This window comes from Hirundo rustica, chromosome 6 (genome assembly GCF_015227805.2).
Source record: "Hirundo rustica isolate bHirRus1 chromosome 6, bHirRus1.pri.v3, whole genome shotgun sequence".
NCBI lineage: Eukaryota > Metazoa > Chordata > Aves > Passeriformes > Hirundinidae > Hirundo > Hirundo rustica.
In genome coordinates this window covers 50,778,269-50,796,031 of record NC_053455.1, presented here as the reverse complement: position 1 = coordinate 50,796,031, position 17,763 = coordinate 50,778,269, and the positions used below count along the sequence as shown (strand labels likewise).

At 37.4% G+C, this 17,763-nt stretch overlaps 1 protein-coding gene across 6 annotated transcripts in view; it reads right to left on the bottom strand.

The window, feature by feature from the left end:
* SOX6 (SRY-box transcription factor 6) overlaps positions 1 to 17,763 on the bottom strand; it is a 363,778-nt gene that overhangs the window by 124,878 nt on the left and 221,137 nt on the right. For all 6 annotated transcript variants that reach the window (XM_058421042.1, XM_058421046.1, XM_058421045.1 and 3 more), the window contains one exon: positions 14,651 to 14,719. In XM_058421042.1, the coding sequence (XP_058277025.1) occupies positions 14,651 to 14,719 (69 nt within the window). The remainder of the gene's footprint in view (positions 1 to 14,650; positions 14,720 to 17,763) is intronic.

Sequence of the window (17,763 nt, the reverse complement as noted above, 5' to 3'; positions counted from 1 at the left end):
ATGCTTTTATATATAGATCTGAGAAACTGTAAGTTTCTCAACTAATTTCAAGAACAATTCTGATAATTATAATCACTGTATTGTAAATAAAATAATATATGGGTTCTGAAAAGGGACATTTGAACTGGAAATTCAAAATAAGGTTATAATACAAAAATCACATGACAAAATTGATCCAAAAAAGCAAGTTGCTTCCACCAAGGTCATTCTGTAATTGCTGCTGTTGTCTCAGCTTTCACAAGAGTACACGCATCATGTCCTGAGCATGGACTACAAGCTTTGATGCCACACATCCCAGAGCCTTCTCCTATGCCATGTTGAAGCCTGTTCAGGCAATGACTTCACAGAGCAATGGGAAAACACTTTTTTCCACCTGTTTGGGTTCTGATTTCAAGAGGATCAGTATGTTCTGATTGAGAAGAATCAAAAGGGGCTGCTTGTTCACAAGGGTGTTTCCTGTTTGTTTCAGAGTAGGAAATAAGCCTGAAACCACCTAGTATTTCTTGACGAAGTTCCTTGCCAGTGGTGACCACAAGGTTTTCAAACTGTTGCACTGAAATGGCTCATCTTTCTCTCAAGGTAACAACAGAGTTCTCTCACACTATCCAAGGAAAATAATTGTGTTTTCCACATTAAAAAAAAAAAAAAATACATCAATCTGTCAAACTATGGACCTATTCTCCACAGAGAATGCCAACTGCCAGTAACACAGGAGGCACCTGAGCCCCACCATTGGAAAAAGGGTGTAAAAGACCCATTTGTGAGGTGTAGCAACACTAGACTATACAAAAGGCACCATAAAGCTTTTCTTACATATTTAAACACATATTCAGACACACTTAAATATGCAGGGAGGGGCTTATAAAAAGCATACTACACTAGACATGTAATTAGGTAAATATTAATATGCTTTACATATGCTGAACCATTTAACTGGACTATGATAATATTAATTATCATAGTTACATAAAGCAATAAGCACTAATGACAGTTCCCACTACTATACCTGAGAAAAGGAGGGACTGAGGAAGAAGAGGAAGACACTGGACATTTTGAAAAAGATCTTTCCAAGAGCTTAAAGAGATAGTGATTTTTCATTGCAGACTCGAAATGAGTGCACCTTTTTCTTTTTTAGTAACCAGGACCTTTAAAAGAACAATTTTGCACCTTTGTACTTTCAATGTATGTTTATGTAATATGTGAGTGGCAGTTCTATGTTAATAGACCTTGTTTAGGAAAAGAAAAAAGAAAAAAAAAAAAAAATCAGTTGCTGAACTATGGTGAGTAATTAGCGCCTTAGCATCCCCTTTCTCCAGGAATGCTTCCTCCTGAGCTGGGTCTTTTAAATAGCACTGGTCCTGGCTGCCTTTGTTGAGCTTGGAAATTGTGCACATATGAGAGAAATTAAGCCCTCATTTAACAGGGACACATGTCTGTCAAATCCACAGGAACAAAGGCTAGTCCCTGGGGGCTACTCAGCTCCCTGAGGCTGCCACTCATTCTGTTAGCAATGCTTACCCTTTACAGATTGTGTATAAAACCCAATAAATCATTTCATCTGCTCTGGTTAATATAAACATGAGCCCGGGACTTTCTTCAAAGTATTTTTTTTTTCTTTTGCTTGCAATTCCTCACATTTATTAAGAACTGACTTCTCTTTCCCAGAGTTTAGCCAGGTTTTTACCTTTATGTAATAACATTAATGTCTATGAAGTAAACCTGAAACATTTACTGTCAGAAATAAAGACATTTGATGCTGCATCTATTTCATACAGGAAATGTTTTACGACTCTTTAATAATCAATAATCATCAGTGTCTATTGTATAAATTACTAGTATATTCTTTTCCTCCTAAAGTTATGTCTAAAATGTCTGCATATTTCAACTGATAGCAAAACAACACAGTAAATAAAATTACAGATTTGTAGCCTTCCATAGGAGGAGACTCTTTTCCTAATTAAAACAAACCAAAAGGAAGGTAATAAAGTTCCCATTTTAGTTTTGTTCTTTACAAAATGTTATCACAAAGACACATCTATGTTGTCCTAGATGAAACAAAAGAAAAAGGACTCTGATGATTAAAAAAAAAAAAACCACCTTAATTGAACAAAGTGATAACTGAAGTAAACACATGCAAGGCAAAAATATTCATATACAATATATCAGCTACCCCTGAGCTCTCTTTGGTGGATGAACACACTTATCCCCAAATATAAATTCACACAGAGCAGAGGAATATTTTACAGCTAATAAAAAGAAAAAGTAAAATGAAATGCTGTCATTTCCACGTGAGCTCTTTTTGTATCTAAAAAGAGGGCCTAATTCTGTACTTCTAGTATTAGACTGACATAACTGGAAAGAACATGAAGAGCACCAGCTAAGGAAATGGCACCCTGCACTGCATTCAATGAAGCAAAACTCTCACTAAGTTGAGCGTGAGTTTTTCCTTATACTTGAGTGTAGGATTAAGCCAATACAGAAAAATTACTGGTGTAGAATAAAAACAAATTAAAGTGTGAGTTGTATCTTCTTTCCCTGAAATGGTGAAAGCAATATTTCAATGCCTGCTTTAACAGGGGCCTTTCTTTTTTTATTTTGTCCGCTCCACAATTTTTAGCTAACACACTGAAAGCCTGCCATTTCTGAAGCAACAATATTACGCTTTGTATTGAAAACCACAAAATAAAGAGGGCTGACTGTTCTGACAGTTTTAATCCTGATGATACTTGGAGACCCAAGTAAAAAGAAACTGGTACAGCATGGAGTTTCCCCAGCTCAGCAGGGAGAGAAAAAGCAGTTCTGGATTTGATAAGTAAAACCAGATATAGTTGATGGTTATATGCTAAAGCCCTGCAATTAATGGAAAACATCAATGGTCCAATGAACTTGCATATTATTGGAGTCTTTGAGAAGGCCTTTTCTCCCATCTTGTTAAAAACTCATCAACTATACAAGTCGGGATTTTTATTTTTTTGCTTAAAGAATCTTGCATGTTCCACTGTTGTCAGAGGGGAAGACATAAAATATCAAGACTCCAGACCCCATTTATACATTAAACAAACCCCTGTGCATGTTACTGATATTTCTCACTACAAATTCGTGCCACTGTAGCAATGAAAAGCTCCAGGCAGGATGACCTCAACATGAGGTGCTTCACAAATATGAAGATGTGGCCCACTTGTCCTGAAGGATCTGACAGCCAGACAAAACCTGATGTAGTAAAAACAGTAATAACTGTTTTTGTTAAAAATAGCAATCACAGTTAAAAACCGTCCATCCTTAGACTGTCATCAAAAGCTACGATTCAGTGGACATTAAAATAAAGATTATTAACAAATAATAACTTTATAAAAAAAAATCTTTGCAAAGGAAACATGGTACTATTATACCATGCCTCTGCAATCCTAAAAGTGACAGAAACACAATCAATGCCCCATTTCTTATTAATAAAATCTGTATAGTGAAATGTACATATTTACACTGTACAGCTTGATAGGGATCTGCACCTTCACCTCCACTGCACGAACATAAAGTGTGTTTCTGAATAATTGACTGGACTCCAAAAAGGAAAATGACTGTGCCTACTATGCATCTACAGTAACTGCATAGTTACACATAATTTCACAGATTCTGAAAGTGTAAGTAAATGATAATAAGTGTGTCACAAAAGTAGTTTTCATTCTAGAATGAACCTAAACATGATTTGAATTGAGTTCAAATGAAAAACCTTGGTCCACAAGCCACAAAACAAAGTAAAGACTTTGGTCTGAGCAGAATTTGATTCATTCCTCAATGCCCATATCAGATTTACCTGGTAGCAGAAGATCAGTTCCTAGAGTTGGCCATAAGAAGCATTACTCCAGGGTGGATTTTTCCCCTTAAGCAAAAGTGATCAGAAACTCTGACCCACTTTATCCACCTACTCTTTACAGATCAAAATGCAAAATGTTGCCATCAAAACAAGGGAGAATATGCAAAGGTGTTATATGCTATGTATGCCACTGACATAATACTTTAATAGGATATGCTGTAATTTCCTGCAATTAATATCTTAGCAGAGCTATAGAGGCTTTTTTCCAAAATTATACCATTGCATTTACAACACTAAAATTAACGTTGTGTCAACCTTTCCATTATAAGCCCCCTTTTTCAGAGGTTTATAACTTGGCTGTAAAAATATATTCTGGCCTAAAATGTGGCATGTAAGATCCTCATTTAGAAACAGCCATTTTGATTAAATAAAAAACATTATTTAAGTCTCTTTCAAGTAAGTCTTGAATGCCCTACAAACTGCATGAGGGACCGCCAAGAAGTGTAGGCATTCTTCAAATAAAAACTTATTTTCTCTCCACAATAAAGCCACTGTTCAAAGGATGTTTCACAGCCACAGAATTTGCTTTACATCTGTAAGGAAAATACATGGATTTGAGAAACTACAGACTACAGTGAGAGTAGCCTCCACTTGCCTGTTTGTGTGTGACAATGGCTGTACTGGTCAGCAGCTCAGCTACACGGGAGACTCAAGCTCCCCAAAATGGTTTTCATTTGCGGCCAGGCAGAGGGTGAGAGGAACAAACAAATATTTCTCTGTCTGGCTGAAGTGGCTAAAAGCTCCAATAGAGTGAATTAAGGCAAGTGGTAAACTGACAGAAAGTTATGATAAAAAGTGTGACCAAGATGGTAGAGAACCACCACTATGAACTCTGAAACCACAGATTTCAAGTCTGTCAAATTTCATATAAGAGCTGGATCGAGTCACTTTGGAAATTTAACTAAGGTGCTTAAATTAGGAACCTCGTTGTCTAATCAACAGAAGGTAATTCATAGCACCTGGACTGCTTTATATATGGAGCCAAAAGTCCTAATTCAGTCACCCAAATTAGGTATCTAAAATTAGATGCCCCCAAATATGTGTATGCTTTTTATTCTGCCTCAAAAGAGTGTTGTGAGGATAATACACTTCAGCTTATGAGATGCTCAGATATGCAGTTGCAGAGGAGATGAGTATCCTGAAAATATATCACCAATAAAATTCAATGAGATGGAAAAGGCAAAGCTAGAAATGTGATAGTGGCGTTCGTCATACCAATCACTCCTTGTCAGGGCAAAAACAAGTGCCATATCCCCTCTTCTGAGTATGGTTTATCTCTATATATTATATGCACTGCTTTGTCAAGTACAGAACCTCAGTCTATGCTTGGGCTATTAGGTATATATTGCACTATTTTTTTACCTGTAGCAAGTAGCCACACAACTCATTTGTCTACCTGATTGAGATTTTAAGCTAAACGTATATTCCTCCAACTGGTTAATGTCTCATTTACAGAATAAAAATTCCTAATACATTACTTTGAAATAAAGTTCCCTAACTCAGAAGTGCCCTTCCATACTGTGTGACAGTGGTGTGTCTCAAGATGGATTTCACACTTCACATCAACTGTGAAGTTCTTTGCTGTTATTATTTGGTGTTACAACTTTAATGGTTTTTTACACTGTCATTTTGGGTGGGTGAATAAGATTAATTCAGCATTTCATAATGCACCATTGTATACTGTTTACATCATTTATTTTCTTTTTACTAAATGATTACAAATTTCAATTTAAAGTTAATAACATTTTGTGGGAGTTACTGCATGCGAATTAACCATGGTGATGTCAGTGCATCCCTCTGGAATTTAAAAGATATTTCACTGTGTTATATCATGTGCCGCACAGTATATCAATTTTTATTTCCCATCCCTCAAGTATGGAATGCACACTGTGTAACTTTTAGATTCTCAATATAGACATAATTTACCCAAGCTGTGCAAATGCCCAACTTGCTGAAGATGATATATACTAGACTTATATTGAAGACTAGTTTTTTCAAGGAAGCATGCTGCACAAGCCACTATATTATCTAATTATTTGGGGAGAAGGGTTTCTAATGTTGCAGACAAAGGGAAATGCCATGTAAACTGCAGTCATAAAGCAATTTTTCCTTACTTTAACAACTTTAAGATTAGATAGGTAAATCCCAGGCAAGGCCATTTATCTCCCTTGAGAACTATGCTTTGACATTTTTGTGAGTGTCTGGATTAGCTGGTTGCATAAAACAGTGAATATTAGAAATATTCATTCATTTTACTTTTACTTACATGCCATCAAGCGTATACCAAATGTTAAACAGCATCTAGTTTGCTCATTTGCTGGATTGCACGTACTACTGCTTTCTGTATGTGAATTCATAATTCCTGAATGCATTCAGAGAGCAATGCACTTACTTTTTCCTTGCTGTCATGACATTGAGTATATTAAAAATAAGTTTTTATGCTCAAATTGATTCAGTAATATGCTTAAATTCTGGAATATTCCTGCAATTACAGTTAAAAAATGCTTTGATTCCTAAGGCCAATATTTAGTTTATCTGATAAGTTTAAGTTTTTATTGTGAGATTTCAAGTACTTTACAATTTATTTGCTATATGCTTTTGGCCTTTTTAATGTGGAGCTATGCTTCATCATTTTCCTCCTAATACCTGCTTCTGCAGACAGAAATTTTGACCTCTGATATCACCACATTCCAGCCTTGCCTGTATATGTGAATATCTCCATAAATCAAGTCATTTCAGTACTAACATTTGTTTTCTTTTTTCAGTATCTCCTGATTAGCGTGTCAAATAGTGGAGGTGGCGGGGGTAAAAAAAAAAAAAAAAAAAAAATTGCAAAACTTGATTGTTTTCCCTCTTGGCCATCACATGGTTGTCAATCATAAAAATCATCACTGAAAAAGTAACTAATTAGAAATGAAAGGCCAATATCTCAAGCAGTTCCTGTCAGTCCTGGGATATGTTTCCATGTAACACTGATGTAAGACATGCAAAAGAGCTGGCGTGCCCAAATGGTTGCCTATTTTTTTCCAGCCATATCTGTTTGTCTAATGAAACAAATTACATTCCCTAAAATCCCTGCTGCATTTATACCTGTGATATTCCAACCACAATACTAATATCCCAAGTCCTTCCCTCCAAGAGGTGCTCACTTCTGCAAAGCCCAGTTATGTACACAAGTCATCAAACACCTGAGCGGGTATTACTCAAGCAAATAAGCTTCACAGGATCAGTCCTGTTGGACAGGCTGCCAGTTGGCACCATTTCCACTCCCAGTTATGCATTTTACTTGGTGCATGTGCGCCTTAGGAACAAAAACTGGATTTCTGTGCTGGAGCAAGCACATTACTATTGCATTATCCCAAATACTCAATGTTGAAAGGAGTACATCATCAGACTGACAGAAGGGCATCAGAGAGGTTCCGAGGAGCATCACATCTGCCAAACTCCTTGGGTGCCTGGCTCAGCCGTGGCAGTCTCTCCACGCTGGGTTGGAACAGGCAGAACATCAGCCAAGAGTGACCCCCAGGCAGCAGCACAGGTGGGCAGCAATATTTGCTTGATCCTCTGCTGTTATTCGGGAGCTGGTAATAATCTGTCTCCAAATTAAAAGGGCTCAAATCATAGGCTCTTCTGTAAGTGAAGCCTGTAGAAGAAGTGTCTGGGCTGAACAGAATCAGTGAGATTTTAGCCTCTGGCTTTGGCAGAGGCACAGCTGAGAACAAGCCCTTAAGCCACTGGTGAGGATGCACTGCAGCATGCCCCAAGCAAACGAAGCAGCAGGACTTGAACTGGGGAAGCCTATGTCTTCATTTCCAATTTTAAAACACACATGGGAGAGGGAAAGTGGGAGGACAGCTACTATTATTTTCTGCACCAACATGAGCCCAAGAAACAATGACATTTACTTTGGTTTAACTAATTTCCACACATCAGATTATGTTCGGCACCCATGTGCCAGAGTCCTATTCTTCAAGTCTGTTGAAATACCACTTTTTGAAACATGTGTGCTAACATTTGGCCAACACCACCACAAGATCATTTTATTAACTTGTAGCTCATTTCATAGACTGCTGCTCATGTTGCTAACATATGCTATTCTACCATTTACTGCTCTATAATTAGAGAAGTCATATGAAAGAGATACACAAGGCTTAATTTTTGCATTAAATACAACTTGTTTAGACTCGGGTACGCGAAATAAGGAAGAAAAAGTCATATAATGAATTAGAAAACTGCAAGACAGCTAATTTAACTCTTAAAAGGTCACAGCAAATTTTTTTTAAAACACAACTGCCCCACCCCCCTCATGACTGCATACAGTTTTGAGTCATATCCAGAACTATATTCTGCTCTGCCAGGATAAAACTTGTTTCCGGGGACTGAGGGAGTCAGAGGCAGAGCAGCTAGCAGGATCCTTGTAAATGGGGGACCAAGGGGTAAGATCAGAAGCTTACAAGTAGCAGAGAAGTGTGAACCTCTCACACACTGTATCTTTTCTGCTACCACCACCCTGTTATATACCAAAGCATTTGTAGTATGGAAGAGGCTGAATAAAGGTTAGAGAGCATCACCAGAATATTTATTATAGCATGTGCTGTTCAGAGAAGGCAAAAATCCTACATCGCTTCTCTTTCCTCACAGCTGACAGAGAAAATTCCAAGCCAGCCAGCCATGAAGATGCCTTTTACCGGGAAAAGCTGGCCGATAATAGATCTTTTACTTGAGTAATTATCACATAAGGACTTTAGAACTCATTAATAAGCCAGTATGTAATAATAAATAAAATATGAAATATTTGACTTTGATGCTTAGCATATTTGTCTCTCCCCTGCTGGATCAGTTTCAATTTACACCAGGCAAGTTAGGAGCTGGACAGGAGTCATGGTACCACACCTACGGCAGAGCCCCATGCACTGGAATCAGCAACTTAGCAGCCAGCTACAAATTACAGGCACATCACAGCATTTCTCTCTTCCCACTGCACACAACTGCATTGCAGAAGGGAGTTGGATATATATTATTTTTAATACCCAGATGCTTAAAAAACAGTAAAAATATATACCAGTGATGGCTGGGAATCAATTCACAAGCAAACTGGGTTTTAAGGGAAATGCATCCTTTCTACTGTAAATTAATAAACTGCAGCTATAGTTTATTAAGCCACCACAATATTTTACATTTTCTACTGCCATAATCTTGACTGCTTATAAATTATGCTACTTTTACCTATTCTGTAATCCAGAAACATCATTATTAAAATGTTTGATGGAGGCTGCAGTGCATCTATCATTACTTGTAAAAGTTAATTAGATTAGATAAAAGAAATAATTCGATTTGCATTTTTATCCTGGTTTTAAACTTTCAAAGAAGATCACAACAGTGTGCCTGTGGGCAATTAAAAACCGCATACAGCAGTGAAATATAAAGGCAAAAGAGGTCTGTTTTTCCTGGCTAATTCATGATTGAAGATACAATTACAAAATATTTTAAGGGTTTGCTGAAGCTGGGGGCTATTCCTAGACTTCTGTGCTTTGTTTATAACTCTCTCTCTTTCAAGGGAGTATCTGATCTGCGTACCATGCCAATAGAAGTATCAAATTGCTTTCTATGGCTTTATTTGGTCCTGTGCAGAGCTTGCTGGAAGGGGATCAGTACCAAAAAAAAAAAAAAAAAAAAAAAAAAAAAAAAAAAAAAAAAAAAAAAAAGGTAGAGGAGAATATTCCCTAGTGCTGGAACAGTAGCACTGCCATTGCTTTTGCATGTCAACACTAAATAGAGTTTACAAAGAGAGACAACCTCAGAGAGCATAACTGAGCTCACAATAACTGGATTCCAGCTTGTGCATTTTCAGCAAGCTCTCTGCAAGGAGCTTTAACCTGTCTCCAAAAGGCAATAAATGAAAGGTTCAGCTCTTAAAATTGGAGGTCAGTTACATACTTAATGATGAAGCGTATCTTTAAATCTATTTCTACTATTATTATCCTAGCAAAAAATTAATTAACCAGGTCAGGGAGGCTATGAAGGCTAATGTAGAATGTAATTATTCCTGATCTTTAGACATGTACTTCACATAAAGAGATAGTCCTTATTCAGCTCACCAGGTACCTCAATTGTCAGTAGTTAATCATGGATAAGGAGAGAGACTCATTGGTTCAGTCTCTTAAGTTTTACTTATGATTCAAATTATTCCTATTCAAAGACAGTTTAAATAGTTGTAATTTTATGTTACTATTCTTTTGTCTGTTTACTATCACATAATCATGTTCACTTTATTTGAGGAAAACAGAAAATGTAAGAACATTTATAAGAAAGGACAACAGCGTGAGTGTATATATTAAAACTAGAAAAAGTTACTATTAGGAATAATTTCTAGTGGCTGAATTAAAACAGAATACTTATGAGAGCAGAGGAAGCCAGTTTCTCTATGCAGTGGAAATTGTACTGATTCAAACAGAAAACTAAATGCTCTGCAATGGCATTAAGCACTGTAAAGAGGAATAAGGTGAAGGGAAATGGACAAAAGCAGCTTGGATCATCTTTCACAGTCATCCTCATCACAGATTTTTGCAGAAAAGCTCAACCATCACTGTCCCTTTTAAAGATTTCAGCCACGATTTAGGACTTACTCTAATGAAACCTACCCACAAGAGGAGGGAAGCCCTAAAACTTTAACCCCTTAGATCCACACACACACACCCATTCTCAGAGTGAAATCCTGGAGCAACAGGCTCCAAGCATTAGTGGGATCCACTCCTTTTCCTCAGATGGGCTCAGAAGAAGTCCCCAAGCCTTATTCTGAAAGAACTGTATTCTCATAATGAGGCATTGAATTCACAGGGATTTCAGGACCCCTGGTTTGGAAACATTTGAGAAATGCATCTCTTCCCTTTTTCCAATCTAATCTTCATGATGTACAACCAAATTCCTCCTTTAACCAGTTCTTTCACTTATTCCTAGGGATTTTCAGTTTCATAGCACAGGCTAAGAGATGTTCTTGAATTAGTCCAATTTTGTTCCCTGTACTTCAGAATGAATATTTTTTATTAAACAAACAAACAAAAACCATATGTTTTACAAAATCTTATCAACCTGGAGACTGATCTGTGAGCTCTTATTTGTCCCACATTATTTTCTCAACTTTAATTTGCACTGAAAGCAATGATTTCTCTGCACAGCTCTGCGGAACGAAGAACTTAATTTGGCATACTAGATTTCCTCCCATCTCAGTGGACTCCTCTGTAGAAGAGTGTTTATGAACATTATGAACATTTGAGCTGAAAAGTAGTAATACACTGCATTTATTTGAAAATTTTCATTTAAGATTCTCAAAACATTACATTTAAATTGAGGAAAAGGAAATGATTTGCCAAATTTCTGATAATCAGAGACAAGGACTAAAGAGAAGTCCATATTCCCTTTCCCTTTAGCCAACAAAACCACTCTCCCCAACACATACACCCTGATAGAAACATTAACTTCATGTAGAAAACATGAAATGATTATGCAGAACATTTAATGACCTCTGTGCTCTTGAAATACCTACCTTATATGCTAAGCCTAGATAAAATGTTCTTTGCTTATAGATTATTGACTAAGTTCTGGATGTATAACAAGTCTGGAGTAAGGTGCTCCAGTAAATGGTCTAAAAACAAAAACAAACAAACAAACAAAAACCCCAACCAAAAATAACAATAAAAAATAATAAAAACAACCCTTTCACCAATTAAATAAGGTGTTAAAATTATTACATAAACAGATAATATACAGCACAATATAAATAAAAAATACTAAGTAATGCAAATTCTAGTATATTAACTGAGTAGTTGTCCAGGGGAAGCACATATTATTTAATATAAATTATTTAAAATTTTGTATGCGGCTGACATAAGCCCCTTCTAAAGCAATTTCTAATTAATTAAATGGTTAAACTGGGTGCACTTATTCACAGAAGCTCTTGTTCAAGAATTAATACTGCACCTCAGGAGAGGACAGTTGCCACACTGCGTGTCTCGTGATGAAAACATTGCATCAGCAATGCCCCTCTCCCACATCCTGGAGAACATGCTGTACTTGCCTCAAGTAGCTGTGCCATGAATAGGCCCCTGCCCAGATGGAACTGGCACCTGTGCTGCTCACATTTCATAATCTCTTCAAAAGGGGAGTGGCAGGGAAGGGTACCATTGTTTTCCCAAGCATAAGAAGAGGCATAAGTACAGATAAGAGCCCACACCATTCTCTGTAGGTAATCACTGTTTCCTGAAAATTGTTACTCAAGAGTGTCTTTGAACAAACCTTTTAAACAAAATCAGAGCTGCAAAATTCTACCAGGCCCAAAAACTAAACTGGGAATATAAACATTTAGCAGAAATTTGTTTCCCTTCGAGACATAGAGAGCATGATTCACCTCATCTCACATCAGATCTCTACACTAAAGGCATTGGCATTACTTCTTAGTTAAGGGAGAGAAACAGCTGTTATAGGGAAAAATTTATCTGGCATATTTTAAATATCTACTTTAGGACAACACAAATTGTATCCTGAAACTATTCACTTTGCTTCTCATTGCTCAGTACAAGAACAATCTGGATTATTAATGGAGACAGAGTCTGTACTGCAGTTACCTATTTTTGATAGAGTAAATTCCACCCGAGTCACCAGTGTGACTTCAGTCCTGGTATTGAGGTTTCTTGCAAAGATGGTGGGAGAGGATCTGGGAGAACCAGCACAGCACTATTTCTGTCACCTGCCTCCTGTTCTACGTCCATCCCAGCTCGAGCCCTTAAGGAACTACACATCTCAAACTGTAACACCCATAACCAACTCTACAGCAGCAAACCTACTATGAACTGCAGAGGCAACTTAGCAACTTCTCCTTCAAGCAACTTCTGGCTGCCAAACCTGCTGCAAAATGAAGACAGAACAAATAAACAAAGCAGGACCACTTGGTTCATGAGCTGGTGTTTAGCCTAGAAGACAATCTCCCAGGAAGCTTTCTTTTAGTAATCTCCCTGTAGGACCATTGGATGTTCAACTTGGCATCTGCCCAGCATGCCTAGTGCTTCTTACTTAAGCCTACAGCCATTCCTTGGACCATGACATGCCCACTACCAATCTGGCTGACCAGCTGGGAGAAGAAACAATCCTTACTGCCTCAAACCCACTGATTGGATGTTTAGGTAAATGTAAAAATCAGGTAAATGTAAAAATCATAAATCAATAAAGAGGCCAAACCGCTGAGTAACTATGGCATAAGAGTACTATATACTGGCAAGAATTTGGAAGCAAATACAGGGATAAGTCACTAGGAAGTAGTCAGCTCAGATGAACAGAATAACCATTGAAACACTTTGATATACATCTAAGAAAGGATGGGAAAGAAAACTTGTGGACGGTTCATCACTATGTAAGAAGAAAGATGGAAATGAATGAGAAAATGAACTTAAAATCTATTCTAGAATGAATTCTAAGACTACATTTCCCTGGAGAAAGTGGAAGGGTAAAGCTACTGGAAAGTATTGACTGAAGGGAAACATAAAGTACCTTTGAACTTTTTACTACAGAGCAAGTACTCCCAGCCAAACATACCTACAGTTCTCCCAACAGAAACAAAAAAAGAACTAGTCATAATTCGTCTTTTTGTTTCCTAATTTTTAAAGGAATTTTAAAAATTAGAAATTTCTCATACAGATAACCCTTCTGTTCTATAGACACAGCTGGGTTTCAGTCTTAGCTTTTATGCCAAGATTTTTTATATTATTCTTTGCTTTCTTTAGCCAGACTTGCAAATAACACTTAGAGAAGATGATGCACTTTTTCCTTTCACTATTCTTAATATACCTGTCATCCTTCGTGTACACCTAATATGAACACACAGACTCCTAATAGGCAACAATAATGGTGCTTTACAATTCAATTGTGTCTCTCATACGAGGTATTAACACATCTATATTTGTTAAATAAACCCATTAAAAGTGTAACTGAGACTACATTACAATATTTTCAAAAGCATTTACATGCATTCCTTTGGGATGAGGGAAAGAAAACTTCAGTTTTGGCATCTAGTAACATAGCAATCAGCTAATTAAGGAAAAGAAATGGATAGCCCAAGCTTATAAGAAATGATTGGCAGTATAATCATCTGTCAGACCAAATTGAAATATTTCAATCAGTGAACAGGCCCATGGAAATGCTTTCAAAGTGGGAAGCAGCAAAGGTAATACAGTCACATCCCAACAAAACCTCTAAATCCACGTCACTCTCTACCCACGTATCCTTGCACAAAATTAAACCATGTTCTGAGTACAAGTACAGATAATTAAATATCTCCAGAATACTTCCAGATCCACAAGTGTATAATTACTGCAAAGGCACCTGGAACACATACCTGTGGGTCTTTGCACATGAGCAGAGTGGTGCCAGGGACTTAGTACCAACTCAGTGTCTCAATTTAGCCATTGTAAAACACAGAATTCCTCCAACAATAATTCAAACTCTTTTTACTTCACACAATAAAAGTCAAACTGATTACAGATTTCAGAATTATGACAAGATGGTGAGATTTTAAAATAGTTCAAAACCTTCAGAAGAAAACCTTGCCTCTTAAAGTTCTTTGCACCAAAAAGATGTCTGACAATAATTTTCTGCTACACAAGGAACTCTCATAAAGAGCATCTTTACTGTGGCTTGTTAGTAAAGCATGTGGCTGCTTTATTTTAGACCCTTCCCTCTCCATAAATGGAACTTAAGCATAATCAGAAGAGAGCAATAAAATACACTGACCTGAATTTGCTGCTGCAGTAGATTGATTTTGTGCTGCTGCTGCAGAAGTTGCTGCTGTTGTCTTGCAATCTATTAGAAATAAAATTTCCATTAAATTAAAGCAGTAATATTGAAATTTCAATACTATTGACTGGAAAACATAATATTTGTTATTCTTTATTATATTTTATTAAGCATATTATTTTTTTTTTAAATGGGGCATCTTTTAGAGGTAAATTTAAATGCAACATAAAAATCTACTTAGCAAGTAAAAAATATGTATTTTAAGCCGTGAGGCCTTAGCTCTGAAAAGCACAGGAACAGGTTTATTTGTGTGCATGTGAATATTCTCATCACTATTCAACAAAGCATTTAAGCCTGTGGTGATCTTTAACTATGATGCATTACTTCTGGCTACAATGGGAATGAAACACATGCTTGAAATTAAGTGTTTTTCTGAATGGGGATGGGATTATGCAGGTGCTTAAGGTTAAACATACATTTTCCTGCTTTGCTGAACTGAAGCCTTAGCTAGTGTTTATAGATGTTTCATTATTCAGCACGAGCTCTTAGGGCTAAGCTTCTCCAACTTCCTTCACAATGAGCAGCACATTACGTCTCTTGAAAATCTCAAAAATCATCCTTGGAGCTACTTAGAGAAGCAGAGCCTTATTCTGTGTAAAAACAGTACCTGGTGCTCAGCAACTCATCCTCCACACAACCCTATGAAATATGTAGATATTCTTGCCCCCATTTGGTAGATGCAGTAAGGGATCATGGGGATAAGGTTCATTCTATCTCTTCTCTAACACAGATGGAGAAGGGTAAATGTTCAGGGTTAGGGAACAATAAGAGACTGGTGAGAATTTGCTGCAGATACTCCATTTACCTCCCTGATTCCCACAAAAGCAGCATGCTAGAGAAGGGAAATAGGATCCTGCCATCAGACCACAGAGCTGCTCCCTGCAATGGGTGATGTGGAAGGCAGACACAGGGGAGAAGCCACAGGGAGCTGGAGGAACAACTGGACTTCTACTTTAGAAGGGTAAGTGGGATGCAGACTGAAATGAGGACAAGATTTGTGTTTCCTGGAAATCCCAGCCTCAGCACTCCTGCTACCTTCATTCCTTAAGTATAATTTCCCTTCCTATAAATATTTATCTAGAGCAGAGGAATCACATAAAACAGCAAGAAGGTGGTGACAAAGGTATTTTGGTCAATCAAATCCACTGTTTCTCTTTTGGCAAAAACCCTCTTGTTCCCCTTCCCCAACATCTTCTGAGCACACTTAACTCTGTTATAAACAGAAAAAGCTAAGTAAAATGTTTTTATGATAAAAAAATGACAGGAATGTATCAAGGTTGGTTTGGAAATAAACAATCACATACTTCTGGTGAAAAGTGTTCAGATTAACTCATAAGGAATTTGCAGTCACATATTAACAGCTTGTAATTGTGCACACATGGAGACCAAGGCTGTCATTTCCCTAATCTCTCACTGTCATATGGAAATAGCTCAAAGTTTTTTCAGTTAAAATTCACTTACGTAAGAGAAATCAACACAAAATTCATACGTATTTTAAGTCTTGTACATGGCCTCAAGGAGGCAAATTAAGGTGTACCTGATTCTGGGGCTGGATGAAGGCAAAGGGCCACAAGAAAATGGAGTCAAGCAGCTCTCACAGATCCGTATACTGATGCGTGGAACAGAGCTCAAATTCCTTTTAGGAGCCTGGTGTTTAAATATTTCTGACTTAATCTCCCAGGCAAGTAAATAAAATACAGTGAGTGAGGACTGAATGAGCAGACCCTTGTGCCTGAGTGAAAGGGAGTTCAAAGAGAGCTGGCAGTTCATGTGCCCAGGTAGCCCAGGGGCAGGTCCTAGAACCTTGGGTATCTGTTGTCAGCACAACGACCAGCAGTGGTATCTGTGCTTGGTGAAACAACCCTAATGGGGACAGTGCTATATGGGATATTTAAAACCTCTGTGAGTGCTGGAATTACCGCTTTTAATGAGAAACACACCAATTGTGTGACTCCATCTTAGAAATCCAGTGCTTGTAACTAAAGATAAGGTCTGTCAGGTTTATGTCCACGGTGCCCCTGCTGCTGGAGTCTCAGCAAAGGTGATTACAGTATGCAGCTTCGCAGTGAAATTATACAGAGCATGGATCTACATTGTGGGCCATTCTCTCTCGGTGCTGTATAATTTTTTCACAGGTACACAGTACCCCACATCCAGTATTGTTTGGAGCTGCTGATGACCTGGCTGTAGCTTAACACAGTAAAACACAGCCAAGACAGGGAGGAGGCTTTTGTTTCCGTGTACAAATGAACAGATTTGCCAGGGTTCTGACTGCTTGTGAACAGCTTTTTGTACCTGCATGTACAATGTAGCACCATTTGAATAGGTGTTTCCTGATGAAAACAAGAAATATATCATGGAGCATCTAATCTCAAAGGTTCCTCTTAGTTGGTGCAGTACTGTGACAAAAACTGTACCCGAGGCCCCGCAATGTAATTACCATAGCATCATCTTGATATATAGGCTTGACACAGTAAAGTAGGGTACACAAGCACCATGTGGCTCAAATTCTGAATTTTATTTGCCTATCGGTTGAGCTACATGCTCGCTTCATTGAGCATGACAACCTAGTTTTAAGTGTCATTTAATTTTCATTTTGAAATATAATTACAAAGTGTTCACTGTAAGATATCACTCGTCTGCAAATGTGTCAAGATTAATTTGTGCTAGCTTATTCACAAGTGTCAATAGTTAATTACTGTGTCATCTCTAGATGGCTAAATGACATTCTAACTTCTGATTTTTTACAGTGTTCCTTTATGTTATTTTCCATTAGGGGATAAGTCCATATTCCTACATGTGGGCAAATACCCAAGCACATAAAATACCAGACGTCACAATTCATTAAAATCAACAGAGCATGCATTGATGTATATATCCTATAAAATATATTTAACTGAAAAGATAATTCTAGTAATAATGTCAGATTCCTAAAAACCACACATTAATTTGGATGTATCTGTTCCAATGCCTAGGGGATTAGTGCATGGGATCATTGTTGTTGCACTTTTGTTCAAGGAGAAGAGGACAGCTCCTTGGACAACTGCAGC